The sequence below is a fragment of the Salminus brasiliensis genome, chromosome 14, assembly GCF_030463535.1.
Source record: "Salminus brasiliensis chromosome 14, fSalBra1.hap2, whole genome shotgun sequence".
NCBI classification, from domain to species: Eukaryota; Metazoa; Chordata; class Actinopteri; order Characiformes; family Bryconidae; genus Salminus; species Salminus brasiliensis.
The window spans coordinates 13,341,323-13,366,776 of NC_132891.1; the positions used below are offsets into that span (position 1 = coordinate 13,341,323).

At 41.1% G+C, this 25,454-nt stretch overlaps 1 protein-coding gene and 1 long non-coding RNA gene across 6 annotated transcripts in view; one reads left to right on the plus strand and one right to left on the minus strand.

Annotated features, from left to right (window-relative positions):
* LOC140576980 (uncharacterized) lies at window positions 1–19,585 on the minus strand. 2 transcript variants are annotated; one of them, XR_011981766.1, is made up of 4 exons: window positions 18,893–19,585; window positions 18,455–18,511; window positions 18,027–18,061; window positions 1–2,222 (listed from the first exon to the last, which is right to left on the minus strand). It is a non-coding gene; the product is annotated as an uncharacterized lncRNA (long non-coding RNA). The 2 variants fall into 2 exon arrangements; XR_011981767.1 differs by having other exon boundaries at window positions 18,678–19,585.
* eif4ba (eukaryotic translation initiation factor 4Ba) overlaps window positions 18,957–25,454 on the plus strand; it is a 17,383-nt gene continuing 10,885 nt past the window's right edge. For all 4 annotated transcript variants that reach the window (XM_072696718.1, XM_072696719.1, XM_072696721.1 and 1 more), the window contains exons 1-3: window positions 18,957–19,024; window positions 23,251–23,391; window positions 23,706–23,911. In XM_072696718.1, the coding sequence (XP_072552819.1) occupies window positions 19,012–19,024; window positions 23,251–23,391; window positions 23,706–23,911 (360 nt within the window). In that variant the 5' untranslated portion in view covers window positions 18,957–19,011. The remainder of the gene's footprint in view (window positions 19,025–23,250; window positions 23,392–23,705; window positions 23,912–25,454) is intronic.

Here is a 25,454-nt window from a genome sequence, read left to right on the forward strand (position 1 = left end):
ATTACTGATCTGCTAACTAGCTAGCATGCTTTATCGGGCACTGTAAAACCTGATGTTAGGAAAGCAGACAGCAAAAATAAATTCTAGCACATTCCAGCAGTGCCCTGGTTATACAACTTTATTCACCACCATGATCAAATCAAAGTCAAGCACAAAATCATGTGCAAGCATGATCTTATTCTTTGTAGGTAGCATCAGTGAACCATGACTGTTGCCCAGCAAACACTTGGCAGTTAAATCTACACTGAAAACATGTACATGTCCATGACTGAAACTGCTACGGCTGAGAATGTAATTTGAAAGGACATCCATAGTCGTAAAAAAGACAGACTTACATATACGAGAGATTTGTCTTGATGAGTGCACCCATGCACGACATGAAGCATAATAAACAAGACTGGAAACATACACAGACTGTAGACAAGTATTTAAACTAGGCGACTAGAGGAAGATAAATATAAGGAAATTAAATATATAGAAAATAATAAATTATATAGCACATAAACTGTGAGAGTAGATGGACTATAATATGTGAATAAGCACATATGCAGATTTGGCAGATCTTGCTAGAGAAAGAAAACTTAGTTGTACAAATGCATTTATCAAAGTACACTGTTAACAGTATAAGCTCCTCAAGAAGCTTTAATGAGTTATTTCATTTGAAACTGAGGAGGAGCCTCTTAAGGTGCTTTGAGGAACCTTTGAGGAACCGTTTCTTCTAACAAAACATTCCTCGAAGCACTTTAAGTTCCTTAAGGAACAGTGTAAAGGCAGGTGCAAAGCTCTCTTTAAGGTACAAAGTGTCCACTACGATTGATGAGTGTCACAGCTCTGGGGAAAAAGCTGTTTAAGTGGTTGAAAGAAGTGATGTCCGGGGTGAGACGGGTCAGATACGTATAACCTTCATGACCCTGCTGTTGTAAATGTCCTCAAGCATTTGCAGAGTACACCTGGTTATCTTCTCTGCTGTTGAGTTTGGCACATTCTTGTGAGGTGGACGATCCAAACCAGATGGTTATGGATGATAAACAGATGTGAAGATAGACCGGATGATCGCTGAGTATAACTGGATCATCAGGGCCTGCAGCAGGTTAAATTTCTTCAGCTGGCAGAATATCCTCTGCTGTGCTTTCTTGGCTATGGAGGGCATAGCCAGGAGGTCATCTCCCACTTCAGGTTACTGGATATGGTGGTGCCCAGAAACTTGTGGACACTTGTGGACACAAAACCATGGATGTTGAGTGGGAGTAGAGGGATGGGGGTGTGTCTGAAGTCCACCACCATCAACATTGGTTCAAACATCTGACTAAACACGGGTTTGGCTACCACTTGTATTCACAGTCAGTGATGCATCAAGGATGTACGCAGGCGCCTCAAGCAAAGCTACTTTCCTACAGGTTTCAACTCCAACCCAAACACACCTCATTTAGCCAAATAAAGACTTTTTAAGGTAGTAAATGATGATGATGTGGGGTGAATGAGAGTTGGATCCAAAGTCTACAGTTTCCAGCAGCAGGGTTGGAGATAACTGGCCTAGAGTGGTGTTTTTGTTATGAAATTGATCCCACAGATTGATTGATTAATTCATCCGTCACTTGCAGAGTTTAATAAGCATCATTGGATAAAAACGAGCTAAAATGACAGAAATGAGAAATGTGGCCTTGAAGGTTAAGGTTCACAATGGCTGAATGGCCAAACGGTTCTGAGCACAGAGGGTAACCGTTTCAGTGTCTTTTTTTTTAACCAACACCGCTTGGCACAGAATACTTACAAACTGGGCTCGTTTTTTTCAGCACAGTTAGCCAACCGTACCATAGAACCATTCAGTGGGAGGGCTCAATGACATAGGGGTTCACAGATTGGATCCACATTTGTGTCACCTGAATGCCACAGGATCTGGGGACTACAGAAAATTGCCAAATGACCATAACTTGGTCTCTGAGGCTAAAGTGACCATAACCAGTCTAATGGGTTCGCACTGGTCCATTGCTCAAAGTACCAGCACTTCTACATTTTGCTTCTTGGTTTATAGAGACGTTTTCCTCTGTAGCAGGACTTCTCACATGCTGCCAGTATATTAAAAAATCATGATAATTCCATGTCCATGTATGCTTCTACATTCTGTGTGCGGGGTTTTACAGCTTTCTTTAAAAGTCCTGTCTTCTCGTCGTCATTGTTGGTTTACATGTACCTGCATTTACATCCATTGGACACATTGCTTCCTAGAGAGAAAGAGAGAGAGATATAGTGATAGCAGCCTTAAAATGCCTAAACAAAAAGCTAAATATACAGATCAGTTCTAAGACCAAGTCTTCTGAGAAGTCCATAAACACTGAGTTTCAAATAAAAGCAATGAACAAATCAATGTTACAGCATTAAGGCCTGTCAGACACACCAGGAGACTAAACAGTGTCTAGCAGTGGATATTGTAATAGCAACTGACTGTATTTTATTGATTTCTTTTTTTATTGGCATATTAATATTCTACAAATTAGGCCTATATAAAGCCCACTGGCCACAACACCCTACCTGCAGCGGACACCCATGCCACCCAGTCTAGTCTTTTTAAAAAACAAAATCCCCCTACTATACAAACTGCTTTACCATACACACCTGTTCCATTCCTCTCATTAAGTCCAATACAAAACAAATAACCTTGCTGTTACTGTGCTCACCTGGCCCCAAAAGCATGCTTCCAGTTTCCAGGGCTGAGGGTCAACATGTTAAAAAAAGTGTGGATCACCGGCAGTACCGACACTTTTGCATTTCACTTTTTGTAAGCACTGATTCAGTCTGTTCATAGGCAGGCTATCTACTTGTATGTTTGTGCCATTACTAGTCATTCCATATTTTCTTGGTGTGAGTCAGTGATCATTGCAAAAAAATAACTTTTGAGTTGTTTGACAGTTTGTACAAAAGCACAATAAATAGTCCACTCAGTATTTTATAGGAAACTATGTGGCCTTTCTTCAGAATTTAAGAAGACCATTCAATTTAAGGGATTTTGTTTGTATCCATATTTAGACAAACTGAGCAGTGGTGCTTTCTGACATCTCTAATAACACATTGCTTGGCTAAACGAACATTATGTGCTGGAAAGAACACGCTGACACACTGTTCCTGTGCTGTGCTTTAGTTTGAAAGCTAGTTTGATTGAATATAGTCCAGTGAGTAGGCATTTTTAAAGCCTTTGTATGAAAGAAGCTCCTCTCAATGCTCACATTATTAGAAAACAACCACAAATGCACTTTCATGTAACCCCAGAGCACTGAAAATAAGACCTGGAGAAAAAGCAGAAGCTGTTTTTCATTACTCCACAGGGGGGGTTATTGTCTCTTTTCTTGACTGATCTAAAATGAAAACGGTACTGCCGGCCAAGTCACACAGCAGGGAGTTAGGGGGTCAAATTGTAATATTGCCCCTGGATGACCAACATCTTGTCCTTCTCATTGGCCGCTCTGATCAGAGGCTTGGTTTGGTCCAAATATGACCAAAAAAGGGCCTTTCAGAGCTACCGAGACTCCTACTCCCTCCCACCACTCTGAGGCTGAAGGAAATAACCGACTTGTTATGGGGCACAAGGGAGGAATGTTGCAAACACTGCATGGTATTTGCACAAATCCCATAAGAGGAGGATGCCAAGTCCCAGGAGTAGAGAGAACGTAATCTATGAGGAGAGGACAGGAGAGCCTATCCCTCTTCTACCGGAGGGGGGGTGGGGGGGTGACAAGACGTGGACATTAAGAACTGCTGGGTGGTCCCAGGTAATCAGGGTGGCCACAGCTAACAGCCTGCAAGTTGGATCTAGTTGCGATGGTCTCTGTGTCTGACAGTAAATATCATTTGAGCCATGGGTGTGCCAACAGATCTCGAAGCAAGCATACTGTATGTAATGGTCTGCCACCCATATATAAAGCAACCTATTATTGTGTGTAACTTTAGACTGTCATGAACAAGTGCTGACAGCTTTCTGTCCTTAGTCTGCATCTGCAGTATCAGAATGACTGCACTGTAAATGCTTATTGTACACTTTACTGCAAACTTATATTTTACTCAAATTATTTTCACATTAAAAAACAAAATAGCATGAACAAACTCAATGTTTAAGGTTTACGATGCACTAATCTTTTTTAGCTATTTTAGTAGTATTGGTCATTTTCATAGATAACAGTATGTCACATGCAGTTATGTTTGAGCTTATTTACAACTGCAATTACGCGAGTTGCTAATCATATAAGCTTTATATACAATAGGTATACAAATTATATAGGTATAAGTTTTATCATACTGTAAATGATAATAATATACTTTACTGCATGGTTCTAAGCAAGTTAAATCCACAAACTGAGATTTTAGTTAAATATTGTTTTTACGTGTGAATAGCACAGTAAATAGCAAATCAGTAAATATAGTCAACAATTACAGCAAACATTACAAATAAAACTCTAAACTTTGGATCCTAAACTGAAACATTAACAGTTTGTGCACGGTTTGTGACTGTAGAGTGGGGAAAAACTGCTGTAGGATGAATATGTAACATATGTTACAAAAATATGATTGTTTTTATGACAGCACCAAAACAGGGAATTAAAAATGGGTTCTTGCAGTTTAATTTTGGTAGAGTTCATGGTTCTTATACTGTGTACATTTGCTTAGTACAACTATTGGGGGGAGGTGGGGGTGCAACCGGACAGAGAATCCCACCAATTTCTTCATACTTATTTTTTGAAAACCAAACCAATTAATCAATTAATGGAGAAGACAACCAGCAAATTAGTCCATAAAAATAATAATAATCAACTGAAAATAAAATAGTTCAAATAAAAGTAAATATTTTGTAAAAACAAAACATTTTAATTCCTTTGAGAATCAATGTACAATAATAATAATAATAATAATAATAATAATAATAATATTAAAATAAGAACAAGAAGAGGAAGAATTGTGTAATACTGTATACTATGATACCATAAAACTGATTTTTTTTAAACAGTTACCATACCTTGAAATCTAATTGAATCTAATACAACATTTGAGACATCAAACTGAGGATTTAGGTTTACCATGATTAGAGCCCTGTAAACTTTATCTTTAAAGCTTACCGTTTACTTGTCAGCTAAATTAGCCACAAAGGTTCAGTGCAAAACTAAGGACGCAAACTTCAAACACCAAACGTATCCTACTGTGCCAAAATATCCCATTAAATCTCTGTATCTTGATCAGACAATGGAAAGTGCTATTCTCTGACACTGTCCTGAACTGCATCAGCTGGAGTTTTGCTGTGTCAAGGCCTGACGGGCTGAGTCTTGTCTGAAGGAACTGGAATCAGCCAGCCATATATGTCTATGTTTGTGTGTGTGTGTGTGTGTGTAGTGAAAATACCATATAAGCCCAGAAATCATTATCAGAGCAGACCCACTGAGTCATTTTCAGTTGACAGCTTTTAGGTCGTCTAACAGGACACAACACAACTACATGAGTGATGACTGTGCTCCTCTGTGTACGACATGTCTGTTTACTTTGAAGCCTGAGAGAGATAATATGTCCTCAGTAGCTGTGTGACTCTCTGTCTAACTATGTCAAGGTATGTCAAAGTCACCAGATGGGTGGTGGGCGTATGTGTACGTGGGTGTAAGTGTGTATGCGTGATTCCCCAGATATTCCCGAAGGAGCCTTTCTGATCCTATCTGAGTTTCAGGATAAAGGTAAAAGATAATTCTGTGCCTATCCCCTGACTCATATGCTATGCTGGTAAATGGAGCTGATCTGATCCTATCAGAGGTTTATTTTCACTTGGCTGTTTCACAAAAGAAAACGAAATTCCTCTCAATAAGGTAATAAGCTTGTATAACTCGATTCAAGCCATTCGCAAGGGGTGAGTTGGGGGTAGGGAGGCCTAATGCAACAGCAGTAGCAAAAGAATGAAAATGAAAGAAATAAAAAGGCACTCCAATTATTATATTATCAGTCTGCAGAGGAGTATACAGTACAGGCCTCCATGCTTTACCCCCTAAACCCTATGTTAATCATTCAGTTATTAAGTTAAAACTATTGTAAAGGTAGGTGATAGTTTTTTTTTAGTTTACCAACTTTGATGGAATGCCACAAGGTTCTATTTTAGGGCCTATTTAAGTAATGTAGATTATAATACTAATGAAGTGTGGGCCTACATACAGAGTTTGAAGGATTTAAAGGAGTCAACAAGTGTCTGGTCTGCCGTGCCACTAGAAATCAAACTGAAATCTGGCCCGGTTGCAGCACATTGCAACAAAAGGTGAGAGAAAAACAGTTTGGCAGGCTCTGTGATGTACACAACGTATCGGCTTAGATGAAAGAATCTGCCTGTGGACCACTGCACCTTATCTCAGACCTGCTGACATCAAAACACACCATGCAAGAGTAAAGTCCTGGTTACTAATTCTTCAAGAGAAGACTATCGTGTACTTAAATGGAAAGGTATTGTAAGCTTGAGTTAATTTCTAACTTTGGCAAGTCTACGTGTTGACATGGACAAGAAGGAGCCTGTTTTACAGGAAACTAAAAGCTCAGAATGAGATTGACAGCAATGGCCTGTTTCTTTAAGCCTACTGTCAATTCCATTACTATTATTGGATTATCAATGCTATCTTTTATATCCTTGGATTAGCAATAATATAGTGATTCACAATTTCACAACGTAATGCTTAAAGGATTATTTACAGTCAAATACTGCACAAGTTAATATTGTATGTATGTAGCATCTACATGTATTTGGTATGTAGATGTAAACAGCACTATTTAAGCCCACTATGAGATGTTGTTAGCATGGGAAAAGATTAGCTATACAAACAAGCTATCCTTCTCTCTGTCTGCTGTTTATAATGGCTGTGGACATAAGGAGGAGTCAGATGATCTAATCTTTATGACTCTTATATAAGGCTGTATGAAAAGTTATGTTTTAGAATAGTAATTGTGCTTCATACAAGAGATGTATGATTGTAATGGTGACCAGTTGTAATGATTCATTCATGAGTTAGAAGAAGCTAAAACTGGGTGTTGAATCTAAAAAGATTCACAGAATCCCAGGGGTTTTGAAATGGGGAGGGGATTTTAGAGCTTTGGACTGGTTAAGACAGAGATATACAGAGGTTTGCCCACCCCTGTGTATACACAGAATAGCACACTATTAAAATCAGGAGCATATTTTACTTATAGCAAACCTAAACTCAGTAAAATGTTCAAAAATCTAATAATATCCACTCAAATTTGACTAAGGACAATCAGGTACCATTTAGCTTTCCACCAACCGTCAGCTAAGCTAATTTGGATAGCATTAGCTCACCAATTCGCTTTTCTCAGTCAAACAAGTCATAATCTTGTGCCCCTAAAGTTAAATGTTTTTAAGAGCAATAAGCTGACGCTCTTATCTAAAGCGACTTACAAAGTTATTACAGAAGTGGGCCAATTGTTGCCCAGGGATGCTTGTTAAATGTAGCGCAGCAAAATCGTATAGACCGGAAATTGAACCCCACACTCCCACATCGTGCGCTCATTGGCAGTTAGTGGTGTTATCCATTACACCATACATGGTTTGTTAATATTGTATCATATATTCATGCCTAATATTTTGACGCACACTATTGTGCAGAATCACCTCTTAGACTTGACTTCTATCACTTGAAATCACAGCTTAAGTTGACAGCCCCAGATAAAAGGTTAAGAATGTACAAGTGATAACTCAGCTTGGTCATACTTGTTGCTTGTTGATCAGCTTGGTCATGAAATAAAGTATAATACATAAAACTGCTACTGAAGCTTCAGAAAACTGAGGCTGCTTTCCAATGACAAGAAACATTTGCGCTTCTGAGTTCATATAAACCACAATTCTGAGCCTCTCTATCGTAGTTCACCAACAATGCCATTACATCACTGACTTTCTGAAACCTTCTCAATGAATGGGCCAAGCAGTAGACATGACACCACGCCAAATGATTTCAACACAATGATTTCATGTTTTGTTAAGGAGGTGTGCCTCAAATTTGTCATGCTTAAAGAGTAAGATCAGCAGCTGTATGCCCTTATTCATAGTTAGCTGTATGCCGCAGCCTTTTGGAATGCATTCATAAAAGGAGAACATAGTGCCAGGCTTATGCTGCTAGTGAGAACTGAAACATATACCTCATACAGGAAGTGACAGAATGATAATGTGCTGCAGATAAATCAATGCTTTTTTGGGTGGTTTTATATTCTGCTTTTTGATACATGTGCTATTATGGTTTAACCACCAGACTTCCCAACAGTATCTTCCCTGAGGAGGTTTAATTGCTGAAAACAGCTGCTACACCACTGTACCAACAGTTAAACAGGCCTCATCACACATGGAGGCATCACAAGCTATAAGGATCCCTGAACCTACCACAGAGCTACCTAGTCTAGGTAAGACAGGCAAATCCAACCCCTCATATGACCGCCAAGAACCTGCATGAAAGTGTAGCTGAATCAAGAGGGGGATGCACAGTTCTACCCACCATGGTCTACCAGAGAAGATAATTTGTGAATAGACCCTAAACAAGCTGTGCATGCAAGACAATCAGCAATCATTGAACCTGTCTGAAAAGGAGAGGGGGGTGAATTCTAACTACACAAACTGAAAGACTTTTCTCTGACTACAAAAAGCCTCTGCAATCTGCGATTCGGTTAAAGGGGTGTTACTAAGTACTGACTCCATAAGATGCCCAAACCTTTACACAGGCCCTTTACACAGGAGCGAGAGATTCATGGCCTGAAAGGATTATTAAGTGATGCTGAGTTGGCTTTTTTCTAGCCAATCATGTACAATCTTTCTTTATATAAATAGCTACTAACACTAGGCCATCATTTCTGTGGATTTTGTGTGTAACTGTGTTACAGTGTGTTACAGTATGGTACAGTACAGTTGTACTACCTGTATAGCAATTACACAGTTGTTGTTGTTTTGGGTTTTTTGAGGGGGGGGGGGGTGCCTCTGTTTGAGAAAAAAAAATTAACTATTCTCAGAAAATGTCAAGTGCTATTCTTGCTGTTGATTTGTAAACGTGACTTGTATATGTATACATAAATAGACACCTGTCTGAGTGGGTGCTTAATATAGCTACTGGATACATGCTAACCAGCTGTACCCTTACAGCCAGTGTTTTTTATGTTTTCTATGTTTGATAGACCTAATTGCTTTCTACACTGTGACAGTATTTAATCAAAAATAGAATAGTTTCATGTTGCCAACAATGTTTACAACTTCAACTAAAAGTTACTATTGTGGAATAACAGTATGTATCTGCCTTTTAAATTTACTTCAACAAGTTTTGACTGAGTTCACTCCACTGACTGACTGGAAGTAAAAACTAGCAATCATCAGATTAATCCGCTCTGAAAGGAGACCGCACCACAATGCTTGTCTCAAACATACTCTCCAAAAGGGTCTCTAAATCCCCAATTTCCCAAAACTTCCAGACTATTGCTTTGAGGACAGAAGCTGTGTTACTACATCTCACTTAACAATACACCAAATGTGTCTTTTAGATGCCAGAGCCTTGGATGCTCCATAGCAGTGTTAAAATGAGGCGATTACTACAGCCACCCAGGTGACCAGCAAAACCGGCTTCTCAAAGGTAACTTTACTTTCCTAACCTTAAACACTGTTTTACTTATGCTCAGACATGTCTGTGTAACCCTATCTCTTGCATTATTACCCTTCAGATTTCATCAGAAAGGCACAAGGGCTGGGCTAAGCTTGCTCTTCTTGTCATATTTCTTAATTGTGAACCAGAGACCAATAAATCCTATGATATTTACTTGCAGAGAAGCAACACGGTGGAGCCTTAAGAGGTGGAGCCGATCTCGGATTGTTATGAGCTGAGCTGCTGTTTACTGTTTACTGAGAACTGGATGTCCGCTTGTCCATGCAAGCTCGAGGGTGTGAGTCAAGAGGAACTAAGTGTCATGGGAGAGAAAGCTGGTGCTAGAGCAGGAGCTGGGAGGGTTCTGTACAACACAGTATATATTTTTATATATATCTAATGACACAAGGGGCCCTCCCTTCTATGCACTGGAGCTCCGTTAGACCGCCTCATAATGAATGGCAAACATTTCAGTTATCGCACCGTATTTACTGCCGTCATTTACTATCCATTTACTTGACCTCCTCATGTTTGCACTGTTAGGTGGTTTCATGAGTTTAAGGGGAGGGGAGAGGGAAAGTGAGCAGGAGAGTGAGAGAAAGAGAGAGACATGTATTGCGTTCCCAGGCTGACTGAGCTGACTTTTATAACATTTACACACAGTAAATGGCACTTCATGTAGGATACACACACTGCTGAGTATTATGTAACTGGGAGATTACCGAGTGTTTCACGGCCTGGTCAGTGCTGAAACCCATTAAAGGCTGGAAGCCCTATTTTGTCAGGGCACTGTCTGGGTCGTATTTAACAGTCATGACTGCAGAAACGAAAGCGAATGACGTCAGTTATGAGGCCTAAGGCAGAGTCTTGCAGCCAGCACTAACACAAACTCCACTTAAAACTCGTCTAAACACACAAAACAAATGATTCAGCCCACTTCACACAACCATAACCATATTTGGTACCAAGAGTTTATATGTAAGCCACAAAGTGCTCCAGTATCTAACAACAGAATGCCAAATGACATGCACCTGTTAAAACCACATTCAGCTAGCAGACTGTGATAAAGAATGGCGTGTGTGTATTCATGCATGTGTGTATATTGTGAGTAGGGGTTTTAGACTGAACAAACTGAAGAAAGCTCAGATGCTGACCCAGCATTCTTCTCACCTTATGGATTCAGATAATGATCATGCCGTGAACTTGCACACACTCACTCAAGCTCATCAAAAAGAAACTCTCCCTCTGACATAACATGAACACGTCTCAGCATAAACCAATAAGAGGCCGTCTGTGACTTGCATTTCTAGCAAACATGGCATTTATGCATTGTCAATTTAATTGCATTAGGTAAGGTTAATTTGTTCATAAGAGGCTACTAACTAAATGCAGCATTTAAATAATACATTAAATAATAATTCAGTGGAATTCAGTTCAAAACCTGTTTATTTGTACTTTTTACAATGAATGTTGTTACAAAGCAGCTTTATAGAGATCTGGGTCTGAGCCTCTTTTGAGCAAGCCAAAGGTAGCAGTGGGAGGAAAAACTCCCTCAGCACAAAAAGAAGGAACCAAGACTGAAAAGGTGAACCCATCCTCTTCTGGTCAGCACCAGATAGCACAACAAATGACAGCACAGCAAGAATAACTGATTGGAAAAAGTGACAGAATTAGAAGCTATGGCTAATGAGCGTGAGAGAGTGCAGGACACATGCTCAGTGTTAATGTGAAAGGCCATGCAGGTTAAACAATCATCTGAACAGCTATGCAGTATCTAATGTGACATGAATTCATCAATGCAAGGATAGAGAGAATGACAGCATCGCAGCGGGCAGCAAGGTAGTGAAGAGCCGGGTTGGGCAGCATCAGGACCAAATAGTAAGAACAGGACATATTAATACATATGAAATTGAGACAGCAAACAGAAAAGAAGGAAAAACAAACGGGTTAAGAGGGTTGTGGCTAGTATAGGTGAGTTCACACAGCAGGAGAGTCTGGTACAGAGGGCAGGCAGGCAGCTGCACATATTGAATAGCACCAGCACTGAGCAGACAGCAGGGGGCACAGTGTTTCGTTGTCCTATACAATTCTGTATTAGTATAATGACAAAGCTGAATTAAAGTGAAAAACAATGGTCTGTAATGTAGGACTAACTGAACGTTTCTGTATATAGGTACGTTTTCAGTCCCAAACAGTAACAGGAAGGCTGTTTCAGAGCTGGGAAGCTTTATAAGAAAAATCTCTTCCCACCCTGTTTTGTTTTGCTAAAGTAAGCAGCTGACAGCAGGCCAGCATCTTACAAGCAAAGTGTACATGACAGATTGTAGAATTCCCCTTAGAATGCTTTCGTTTTCCTATTTCATTCTGTTTGGACGGATGTCATTATGTAAAATAATGCCTGTGCTCACTGCAGCCTCAGCCTTTTGTTCTTGACTAACAGAAGTATAACCCAACATGGCATTTTGCTGTGGTAGCCCTTCCACCTTTACCTTTTAACGTGTTTCACCTTCTGCAATAAATTTCTGCATGATCTGCGTTATCTGTGTGAGTGTAGCCTTTCTGTCAGCTTAAACCTGTCTGTCCATTCACCATTGTCATTTTTTCATCAACAAAAATGTTTCTTAGTAAACCATTCTAAGTAAACTCTAGAGACTGTTGTTCTGAAAATCCCACGACATCAGCAGTTCTAGAAATTCTCAAACCAGCCCGCCTGTCAAATAACAATAACAGAATGAGTAGGTGCACAGGTGTTCCTAATAAATTGCTCAGTGGGTGTAGATTTGGGACAAAACATAAAGCTACAAATATTTCAAATGAAGAATCTTCATTATTACAAATAATAAATCAGGAGGGGGAGTGCTGCCGCTGGTTGATAGTGTGGTTGGGCGCTGGAATGTGTTTACTTCTCCCCAATCCTCGATTGCGATGGCACGGCTAGTTCCCGCCATTGGTGTTTTCTTTTAAAGCCACACTGCCCCAACCCACTACCCCAAGCCACTTAGCATCCTCTCTTAAAATAATGTAAATTTCTAGAACTGCTGATTTCCTGGAATTTTTAGAACAACAGTCTGAAAACAAGAGTTTGGTGGACTAAGAAGCATCTTGTTGATGAAAGAATGTAAATGGTGAATGGATATTATAAAAGTACAAATTTATAATTTTTCTAATTATACATTTTTTATGTTTCTTATTAGTTGTCTTATTAGGCTAGCTAATAACAACTTAACATGTCTCAAATAATCAATAGAAGCCTTGAAGCTAAGAAGTTTTAAAAGGTATTCACAGAGAGGTATCTTCTAGACTAAAGTAGGCCCTACAGGCAAATTTGTGTTTCTGACCAGCTGGTTCTGGAAAGAGCCAGGTAATGTCAAACAAGGTAATCCTGGTGGGCCAGGTAGCATTTTTCTCAGGTGACTGAACAAATACAAGAACACCCAAACAGATTTACAATGTTACGGGTCAAGTTTCTTTCTTTTCTCTTTTTCTGTGGATATTTACTATGGAAAGTCAGTTTATGTTTACATAAAGTATATCCTACTGTTGTGATGTTACTGTATCAATGAATGCTTGCCTAAACCCATGAAAACCAGTGAAAACAATTAATGCCTGGGCTCTCCGTGGTTCAGCGGACTACAGCACTGCCAATATGACCTGATGATTGCTGTTTGAATCCCTGGCATGTTGCCTGCCATCAGCAGTGAAGTAGTGTTGACTGCAGTGTTTGGCTGCTCACTGTGTTCTGACTCATTTTCATTGTTGGTCATGAGACTAATGAACATCTGTTGAGGCAGCACAAAAGAGAAGCGCTCAAAGAGCAGGTGAGACACGCCACAGTGTAATAGGGCACACACACACACACACACACACACACACACACACACACACACACACAGCAATCTTTTAATACATCAATGAGTTACTGCATGACACACTGGTGGCAGGTACTCTGGCAGATAGGTGCGTGGGCCGAGTGCCAGTTCTATAGCCTCTCAGTCATCAGCCTAATCTCTCCCTCAGGACCAGACCCACTGTTCCCATCGCCCGCCCCAAAAACAAACACTCTGCTGACTCTCCAGTCAACAACCTGCCAACCGCAGCGCCACGCAGCAGGGTCCGCTTTAATGAGCGAGTCTCGGGAGAGAGCGAAAGGAGCCAGGCTGGTCTTCACCAAGATTTTCCATGACCCAGCGGCTCCAGGATCAACTATGGAAGAAGCTGGGCAGGGAGGGATGGAGAGAGTGAAGGGGAGAAAGAAACAGAGAACTAAAATCGGATCAAATAAAAGGAGTTTCTTTGTACATTACTCATCTATTTAGGAGTTCAGCCCCACCCACTCAGAGAGAAGTTATAAGGTGTGTTTCAGCCTGGACTGATTTTTAAGAATGTCATATATATATCAGTTCTAATTCTAAGGGATTACATGAGGTTGTACTAAATTAAACCACATGTGAAAAAAGTGAACCTCAGAGTGAAAAATACAAGAAAGTATGGGCCTGTTGGCTACTGATTACAGCGCCACATGCATAAAAAGCCTCATTAAAAAATGAATGAAACCAAAACTGCAGAGTTGGCTCGCCACTCAACTGAAGCACTAAATTTCCTTTTGAGACATGCACATGTGGGCTGCTGCTGGGAATGTAAGGGGAGACGACGTGTTGTCAAAACAAAGATTGAGCTGCTTGGCAGTTGCTAAGTCCTTAAGTATCGCTGTGAGGAGTAAAATGTGTGGTGGTAGCCTCCTAGCGGCTCTTTGGTGCTGATTTAAGGGACTGGTCCAAGCGTCTGGACACCTCCCCCTGTCCTCCCACGCACTCTGGCCTTGCCCGGCAGTGGCTTATCAGGCATGCGGAAGCCGTCTCCATGGCAACCACTCGCGGATTTGGGTAAAAACAGAAGGCCGCAGAAAGGAGAAGCCTTGAAGTGTGACTCACGCCCAGCTCAGGAAAGAGCCCTGTGATACTGGCGCAGGAAATTAAAGCAAAAGGCTTTGAAGAGGAACAATTTGCTAGTTTAAAAAAAGAATTCGCCCTCTCTAGAGAAAGTAGCTCTTTGTGAAACTGTTTTAATAATCTAATGCATTTTCCATGATTTGAAAATGTATTATGAGCGAGCTGAAACACTTGGCAGTGAAGGTTCTGTGTCAGAGATGAAAAATAAGCCCCCTTTTGGGATCAGGAAATGAACACAATGTGTCTGATAGGTCTCATATCAACACAGTCAAAGCAATAACGTCAACGTTTTTTCCTTCCTTGAGTATGAGACGCTTGGAAGGGGCTGAATGAAGCTTTAGCTAGCTCACATACTTAGCAGAGCACTGTCCCTAAAGGCATGTGAGTCTGCATACTGGGTACATGTTCAACACTATTAATATATGTTACATAAACTGAGCAAAAACTTTGTACTATTTTGTATTACAAATGCATCTCATAGTAGGTTGACATTTTTGTTGTGCTATCAAATGCTTTCTTGTCCGCTGAGTGATAAACTATGAAGAACAAAAAAAAATCCATTTGGCTTCTACATCATATATTAATAGTATTGGGCATGGACACTATTTTAACACATACAAGTCATAACAGTCAGGACTATCAAGCAACTCATGTCCTCTAATCCCTCAACCCAGTGCACATGGATTGTAGGTGAGAAGAGACATGTTCCATGATTACTTCAGCTAAAGTCTTCAGACTTTCTGGTCTACATACAAACGCCATTACTCAGCCATTTTAGTTAGTTTGTAGATTAAACCGAAGTGCCCCACCCGCCTTCATACACGGACTCTGCTGCTGGCAGCCTGTAAACATGACGTGGGCTTTAGCAGCACAGTTTCAGTTTAGTGAGGGTGCTCCGTCTTCATAAACAAGATTGCCATCTAGTTGCCTAGCAATGCACTGCAGCTTTTTTCACACTGCACCTAGCACACATCATCACAACCACATCTCTCTCATTCTTTCTTTTGATCATTTTAAATATATTTAAAATTCTCAAAAAAAATTAAATATAAAAATATCGTCAAAGGAAAGAAAGTCTGGTGTAGCAGGTAAAACCCCACCTTTCCTTTCCTACTGGAGCATGTGAATATCACAGCCAGTAGTGTTGGATCTGAGCTCTTTAGTGAGTTGCAGTGGTAACTCGCCAATACCAGGATTGGGCACCCTTGCTTTACATACAGGAGCCCTGTCAGGGATTTCAACAATTCTGCCAATATCCTCAATTAATACATTTTGTAGGGTTACAGGCCCCATTCTGTCAGTTACAGGCCAGATCTACAGTCCATGCTTCTTCTGTAGAAGTGATTGGGGATGAGGGCTGGAATGCTGATCTTCTTCAATATCCTTAGAAAGTAGAGCCACTGATGATCCTTTCTTCACTGAGAAGGAGGAACCATGAACCCCAAATAACTTGACAATATTCACAGTCATCCTGTACATGTGCAGAGGAGTGTGAGGTGCTTACATCCTTCTAAAGACCACAGGCATCTCTATAGTCTTGCTATCGTTCAGAGAGAGAATGTTGTCCTTGAACCAGAACAGAAGCTGTCTCCCATTCTGTCTGTAGACAGTCTCATCATCATCATCATCATCTCTCATCATTGTTGGAGATAAGCACCACACCTGTTGTGTCATCAGCAAGTCTGATGATGTGATTGTGCTGTGATGTCTGGCCAGGCAGTCTGAGCAGGGTGTACACAGCCCTGGGGGGGCTCCAGTTGTTGTGATAAAGCAGGATGTCCTGTTTTGGATCCGGACTGCCTGTGGCCTGTTACTCTGAAAGAACCCGGAGGTTCTATGTATTCTCTTCGTTTACTACAAACATTGCATCCAGCTGCTCATCATGTTATCTAAAACTCAAATAAACACATCTGAATGAATGAAGTTGAAATGCTGGTTCAGTTTTATCAGAATCAGCAAATAAAAAAAAAAACAGGGCTGGTCCTTTATGCTGAACATGCCATTTATATGTCCACATAATTTTTTTTAGTGCAGGACTTCTAAAATCAGCCACAATCATGCATTTTTTCTGGCTGGCATTTAGAGAGAGACCAGAACTCAAGCTGCCCCAGTACACAGCCCTGGGGGCTCCGGTGTTTAGGGTGATGAATCAGGAGGTGCTGTATTGGATCCTGACTGACTGAAGCCTATCACTCCTGTTACTGCTACTACTCCTCTGTGGAAATCTGCCTTGAGCTGGCCGTCCTCACAACCTGAGTGACCATGCAAGAAGGAGACTAGTCAGGGAGGCCACCAAGACACTCTACTACATACTAAATGACTCCTCTGAAGGAGTTAAACTGAAGCTTCGCAGTGGGGTTGGTGTGTTTGTGGTGATGTGCAGTGTTTGGTGTCTGCAAAACATAGAGCTTTCTTCCAGCTGACCTTGTCTCCTACATGCCTTTGGGTGAACTTTAGTGGAGATTTAACTCTCTTCACCACTTCCTCATAACCGACCGGTGAAGAACATGGGCAACAGTTGTCGTCTGCAGAATCTCTCCCTTCTCAGTTTTTGACTCATTTAAAATAGTTATAGGTGTCTTGACACGCCCCTTTAAACATACACCCCCGATTGTTACACACACACGCAGAAGTACACAAACCTATAGCACATGCCAACTTTTACATCAACAATAAACAGAATACAATAAACGAAATAAAATGACATTTTTCTAGAGGTGAGACACCCCACTGCTTCAGCAAGCCTTCCCAGACTGCACGCATCATTGAGAATGGCAAGTGACACACTGATTGGTTTATTGCACGTTACGCCCAAAACACACCTATTTTTACTTAAGACACTTAGCACATGCCTTTTGTGCGTTTCGAGCCGTGCAAGGAGTACTTTTCCTGTTGTTACGATAGCAAAGACAGACTGACACGCCCTAAATCAAGCTGTGCAGTGTGCGATTGATGGCTCTCCTAAAAATCCGTAAAATCAAATAATAATAATTCTTATTTCTTGCTGTATTTATGTTTATTTGTATTTATTCTAATGTTCCATAGTGTTTTACAAACAAAATAAGCACAGATTATTTCTGAGACCATGAATGTACACTCCCTTTTTGAAATGGCCTAGATACGCTTCATGTCTGACAAGAAAACAACCCTTAATGTCAACCTGGCAGCAAAACATGTCATGAGTTGATCCATTGGCTGACTATGTCCAATTCATGGAAAATCAGTCACTTTACAAAGTATGTCTGTAATTCCAGACATGTGGGGGAAAAAAGTCATAGACTGGGAACATTGCGCTCATATGATGCACCCACATGATTTTAGACATTTACATTATGGCACTAGGCCTAGTGATTGTGCCATGCCCACATGCACACTCCACTACTGCACAAACAGACACCAACAGTTCAAATACTGTCTCTCTTGTAAACGCTTGCTTACTTACTTGCAAATACTGTGTCCAGTAACTCATCTTTTTGTCTGAAACACCAATAAACAGACAGAAATACTGTAGTAAACAAATATCATCATCTGAACCCTCATGGGATTTGCCCTAAAATATGTTTTTACCATTTCTGATGATGAGGAGTTTTTTTTTTTAAACTTCCATTCTACCATGATCAACATCTGCTATATCTTCGCATCTCCAAAATGCCAATTTCACAGAAGAAAAAACATCTGTACATTTTATTCCACATCATTGAGGCATTTTTTTGGTCCATTTACCATAAAATGTTGATGGAGGCTAAAGAACAACTGCCAAATAAAAAATAAGGGGGGCAAACTTTTTGTGTGACAGCAACGATGTAATACACACAATACAAAATATGTGTACATTTGCTATTGGGTAGATCGTTTATTAAAAAGGCTCACCTCAAGTCCCTGGTCCTTGTCTCTGTCTGAGGGCCAAAATCTTTATTAACAGTAAGACTGCCGGTGTAAAAGATATGTTGACAACATTAATGCAGGTAGTTTCATGAAAAATAACTAGATCATTTAACTAGAACAAATGAAGCTCCTGCTAATAAAGGTGTTTCAGTAGTTTTACTGAAAGCGTATATGAATAAGCTGATATCATTAAACTGAATATGATTACTTCAGTGTGACGTCACATCAGCTCATGCAGACCAGCAAGAAACGCAGCGCAGAAAAGGGGTTACCTCACTTCTACCCTTTGTTTACATCTCAGTGACAGAAGTATTCAGACACTAAATATGATATATGAATTCAACTGAATAAAATGATCGATATTAGTCACGTGTCATCTGTTCCGTTTCTCGACAGGACGGCAAAATGACTCTAGCCTCAAACCTCAACAGGGTGAACGCTCGTTCCGTCACACCGAACCGTACGGCGTTTCGCGTCGTGCTCGCGTCACCGGGCGGGTGCCGCCTCCATCCGGGGACGTGCACGCGCACTCGTTCTCCATCATGGCGGCGTCAGGTGAGAATTTGGAGAGGGCTTATGGTTGGGCCGGTTTGGTTAAATTACGGGCTGAAGCACGGTTTGGGGAAACGCTACTGACGTGCAGAGCGAGGCGGGGAGTGTTGCGGCTCGCTCCCCCGAACTGACAAGGCGGACTCTGCGGTGCTTCTCGGCTGGTAGAGGCGTTTCGTTTTGAGCGCTGCGTAGGAAACGCGCTAGCACTAGCCGCAGCTAGCCTGTCCGTTTTCACACCGAGACCCCGCGTTCATGAAGCCTCGACCACCTCCTACACGGTTTAAAACAGCCCCCCTGGAGGTTTGACTTCAGCTGGGCTGTGGTGTCAACCGGGCGAGTGTGGAAGCTGAGTATGGGTCACTGGGCGGGCTGTTCCGCCCCGGAGCCTCGGTCCCTCAGTGCTCGGCCGAGCTGGTTTTGGCGCGGCGGCGAGAAGCAGTATGTCTGACAGGGTTGCAAACCGCGCTGTGGTCTGAACCCGAGAGAGCTAGGTTAGCTAGCTAGCTGCTGAGGTGACTGCGGAGAGGAGAGGAGAGGAGACGAGCCGAGCGGCACGGCTGTCTTAAGTTGTTGTGTAAGTGCAGGCGAGAAGAAGAGGGAGGGGTGCGGTGACTCCCCACGTGGACTTCCAGAGGGAGGGGCTGATGTTTTCTCGAGCAGGGGGTCCCATGCCTGCTTCTGGAGTTACCTTGCCCTGCAGAGTTCAGTCATTTACTTGCTGTAACACACCCATATGGTCTTTATGAAGGGTTGGGTAGTAAGCTGACACACATTTGCCTTTTGCTTTAAGGTGTTACTGTGCAAATCGGTCAGTTATGCAGTGTATAGACTCCAGCTGCAGGAAAACCAAAGATGCAGTGATATGGGATTTCCAATGTTTTACAATGCTTTTAATGTCTGTCTCTCCTGATGCCTGAACATTTATAAAGTGTAGCAATCAGGGCCACCTGCACTCAACTTGATTAGGGGCGCTGTGTGGATCCTGCCTTGCTGTTGCAGCCCATCCACCTCAATGTTGGACCTGTTGTGCATTCTGAGATGCTTTCCTGCTCACCACAGTTGTATAGAGTCGGAGTTCTCTGCGTGACCGTGGCTTTTCCTTCACCTTAGACCCATCATTGATGAGAGAGGCCATTCTCTGTTGACCTCTCTCATCAACGAGGTGTTTCTGTCTGCAGAGCCGCTGCACACTGGCTGTTTATTCTTTATTACACCATTCGGAGTCAACTCTAGAGCCTGTCGTGCTGAAAAATCAGGAGATCTGCAGTTCTACAAATGCTCCAACCAACCAGCTGCTACACGATTGGCTGATTAGACAATTAAAAAAGGACGGGGCTGGTTAAACTAAGCAGGCTTTGGGCTGGAAGGCCTCTGGCTCGATCCCCGGGTGGCTAGCCACCACCTAAGATGTATGTTCTCACTGAACTAATCACTAGTGAGTGTGCATACACTACCACGGATGGGCTAAACACAAAGGTTAAATTCTGTTGTACTGATGCAGTGGTGCTAAGGTGTGCTTAATCTTACTGTAATCTTCTTGAACTAATGAGTAGGTGTGTAGGTGTTCCTAATTAATTGTTTGGTAAAGCCACCTGTTGCAGCATTATGGGGAAATGTGCAGTTTACTTGTAGAGGGTCTCAGATCCAGGTAAATTAATAAAATGCAAGTGTAGGAACCCAGCACAATTCTCTTCTTCTGGAGTGCAGTAAATACATAATCAAAATTAGTTTTGCAGTTGTATGTGGTAGTCTAGGGGCGAAGATTGATGAATGGTGTCCGACTGTGACGAGTGCAAATGACACACAGGAGCTAGAAGACCCACCTGCTGTTTCAAACCAGCAGGACTGTTTTTCTCTGTGTTTTCTTTGGGAGGGTTGAGCTTAAGTCTTGAATGTTTAAATATAGCCTGAGTAGAACAAATTAAACACCCCTCTGAAATATTGTTTTTTATTATTATTATTATTTTATGCCTTTATAACATGAAAGGGTTTTTAATTTAGTAAACCAGCCATACATAAATATGACCTACGCAATTTATGCTTCTACGTCAAATCTACATGTAGTCGTGTACGCTACACCGTAGCCTGATGTGCAACTCCCCAGAAATGTAACTTAAGTGTTGCAACAATACAAACTGTGACAGCTCTGATTGGTCTGCTTGGTAGCATTGTATTTCCTCCTTCGTTGCCACTTTTACATTTAGCTGGATGAAAATGGGTTGTGAGATAATGGTTGCACATGACGAACCAAGTCATCAAATCTACCTGCATTTTCTTATCTGTGTCTGAGTGGCCAGACAAGCACAGAAAATGTACCCTCTTCCTCTGTTTAGTGGCTGTACGGCGTCGCCTCTCCTCTGATGCCTCTTCTCTCTTTTATTGCAGAATTTTTAGTGACAGTATACAGCAGTTTTATTGCTCCAACTCCAAAATAACAGTGAAATTGAGTGGATTGTTTGTTTTTCTCCTCTTGACTTATTACAATGGCATTAAGAATGTCAGACTAGTGTTTTGGCTGCAAAGCAACGCAGACACATCTATGCATAAATATAAATACTCACAGCAGTGTAGCCCACTTGCACAGGCTACACCACAGACTCTGCGTTCACATGAGTCTTCTGTGTACTTCTGTGTAGTGTTACACACCAAGCCGATACTGATGTGAATCCAGTATTATCGTGCGTCCTTATTAGGAACTTGTGTGATGGGAACAGTGTATTGCTTATTTTCCAAGTCATGTGTGGTGATGGCACAGCTAGCTTGTGACCACTTGTGGATCCTTTTCTCAGAATGGGCACTGCAGACAGCTGATACTTACAGTGAGAGAATGAGAAAGTAAAAGCAGCACTGTTGTTGTTGTTGTAAGAAACCCATAGTATAGCGGTATGTGCATGAGGATTTACAGGTTATTTCACAGAGCAGAGTTCTCAAACAGTAAGAAGTGAAACCTGTTTCTCCGCAGGCAGGGTTCCCACGGTGGAATCTTGATTTCTTGATTTTGACTTCAGATGTTCTGCTGACTGAGAAAACCTGATTTTGTGAAATACCCTCTGCAATGCTGCAAATGCCTGCAGTGATGTCACTAATAAATAAAGGAGGGAAAAGGGGGGGGGGGGTAGTTGGCAGTCACGTCATGGTTTTACTTAGGAGCTTCTAGCATGATGGCTGATGTTGTTAGTGCTGTGGTCTTTGTTTAGGTTTGGCTTTGAGCTCTGGTCACCCTGCAGTAAACACAGATTCAGAGGCTCGTCAGCGGAATGTCCTGACCTTGCAGTTTGTCACAATAGAGTTAGGAAGGCCAGTAGGACCATCCCAACTACCGCTGAGCAAAACACACACACACACTCCATGCACCGTCATGAGATCGGAGGTAGCTTGTAAACTTAGCTTGTAATGTAAACCTATTGTCTGCTTTTCCCTCATGCACATGACAACACTGAAAACAGAGTTTTAAAAAAAATCTCCACCATGGACAGTGTTTTCAAAAAGCTGTTCAATTTCAGTGACCCAAAAACAGTGTTTTTGTGTGGACCGGAGGCAGAATTGCAGACAAAAACCTCCAAAAATATCCAGATACATGTGGTCCGGGCCTAGTATGTTGAGATAGGATGGCATTGCTCGCTGCAGTTCTTGTTATTCCTTCAGCACTGCCTTAATCTAGTCTCTTTCTGTGACTCCATTTCAATATGTCAACACCACTGCACGTTTTTATTGTTGGGTAAACGTCTCTGTTGGCAGGAGCCCAAGATAAAAGCCTGGCTCATGTGTCATAAGAGTAAAATATAGTCCTAACTGAAGAGGACTCTGTGTTAGCCTACTCATTTCAATCCCACAGCACTTGAAGCATAAGGCCTGGCATCTTGGCACCTGAGCTTGGTGCCAGTATATGCCAGTATAATTTGAACCCACCTTATTGCAATAACTCTGAGAAGACTTGCTATAGTTTGTCATTGTTTCACTACTGTATTAGGACAAATCAGGGTGACTAACTCTGTCGACGCTGTATAGATACGACAGGATATTGTACCTTTTATGTTATTTAGTTATTTGCTGAATATATACAATAAGACTTGTACAAATGGAACGCTTCATAATATTTATATTTATTGGAGTATTATATTTACTGCTTCTGAGTGACAAAATGTGAAATAAAAAGTGGTATTGTGCTGTAATTGTAAATGCATAGACAGCATAATCCTATCTTTTGAGAATGTGAACTTTCTCCGCAGCTAAGAAGACCAAGAAGAAGGGGAAGACCCTTACTTTGACCGATTTCTTGGCAGAGGACAGCGGGGGAAGCTCTCACCTGAGTTACCCTCCTCCGAAACCCACCAGCTGGGCCGATGAGACAGATGACTTGGAGGGAGATGGTGAGACCTCTAAATTTGCGCAGCGGTGATATTGCCACCCAGATGCAAGAATCGTGTTACACTGAAGAGATGTGTAAATATGTGTTCACAAAAAAAACAACAACTTTCAAATCAAAGACATTAACAGATCAGTCCATAATGAAAAGAAATTAGAAAAGAAAATAACTCTTAGACCCTCAACCTAAATGCAGAAAGTTGTTTGCTTTAGGGCTCCAAATGGCTCGGACGGTCTAATGTGCTAGTTTCAATGCGAGTTCAAATCCCGAAAGAAACCTATCCCTGTTTTTCTGTGCTTCCTTTCTCCTTTCGACAAGTTACCACTTCCTGGCACACAGAGGACGATGTGTATCGTGCTCCGCCCATTGATCGGTCCATTCTGCCGACGGCACCTCGCGCAGCCCGTGAGCCCAACGTTGACCGGTCCCGCCTTCCCCGCAGCCCCCCCTACACCGCCTTCCTGGGTAACCTACCCTACGACGTCACCGAGGACTCCATCAAAGACTTCTTTCGTGGACTCAGTGTAAGTTTTATTTTCTGTTGTTGTTTGCTTTTGTTTTGTTTAGGGACATTTCTACTATTTATAGAATTATAGCAGCACTCGAATCCTGCACATTTGGCCTTTCTTTCTCCAGAGTGGGTAAATGACAGCAAATCAAATCAAATTTTATTTGTCACATACATAGTAATACACAGTATAACTTGCAGTGAAATGCTTTTTTGACAGTCTGCCCACATCAAAGCGATACAATAAGATCTAAATTTAAGCTTAACTAAACCTTAACTTAATGAAGTAAAGTGCAAAAGTGCAAAAGAAAAATAAAATAAAAATAAAAATAGAATAAGTTACATTTAAGTTAAATTTAAGTTAAAAAATAAAATATAAAAATATGAAAATATAGAAATATAAGCAAAAAATATATAACATATATAATATATATATGCAGATGAAATGGTGCGTGTCTGTGTGTGTGTGTGTGTGTGTGTATGTGTAATATATATATATATTTTATATATATATATATATATATATATATATATATAATGTATGTATATGTGTGTGTGTGTGTGTGTGTATGTATACATATGTACATATTTATCTGTATGTGAGTGTATGTGTGAGTTAAAAAGAAATATTTTCGTTATTGTCCGTAGTGAGTTTTCCGCGAGCCATGGTTGTGTATTGTAGTGAGTGAGGGTCCAGTTAGTGTATGTAGATAAAACTCTTATCTCCCCGTCGGGGAATCGAACCCCGGTCTTCCGCGTGACAGGCGGAGATACTGTCCACTCCAGTGTAATGCTGGCCGGCACTGGCGTCTTCTGGCCAATCCATCAGAGTTGGTATCTGGAGAATTGCATGTGATAGGGGGAGAATGTGTATGGGTTGGGTAATTGGCAATCTCTAAATTGGGCAGAAAATGAGTTTTAAAAAAGTATAGCACTGCTGTAATTATTCAATATAATTGAACTGATTTCAGGCAGTAAATTGGACTGGACTTGATGGAAAAAGGTATCAGGCAGCTGGTTCTCTGTGTCAAGATGAAGACCTTTCATGACAGGAGAGTTGTGGAAAGGTTTTGTGGTATATACACTTTCATTATGTTTTTCTCCCTATGATGACTAGAAATATTCTTAAGGCTGTTACACAAAAAATGTTTTTAATGAAGGAAGGCGCAGTGACATTCAAGGACTCACAGGATTTGTTTTTGTCATTTCATTAAATTAAAACAAAAACTATACCGCAGAAATGATCATGTAAGACTTGTGACTTGAGATTGATATGAAATTCAAGAATTCCCTCATTTTATCAGGACTAATATAGCTGATACCCGATCCATTAAAATATGCCTAGATCTGCCCTGATCCACTAAATCTGATTAGTTTGTATGTATTTTAATTAAAACACTCTTAAGTAGCCAACGAAGCATATTATAGTAATTTAACACAAAACATTGTTGTGCACACTGAATAGATGGTATATCTATCTATATATACCCAGCAAAGCATGTTACCAGTTGTCAGTTGTGAAACACTAATTTTGTGGGCCATAGTTACTGTTGGCTGCC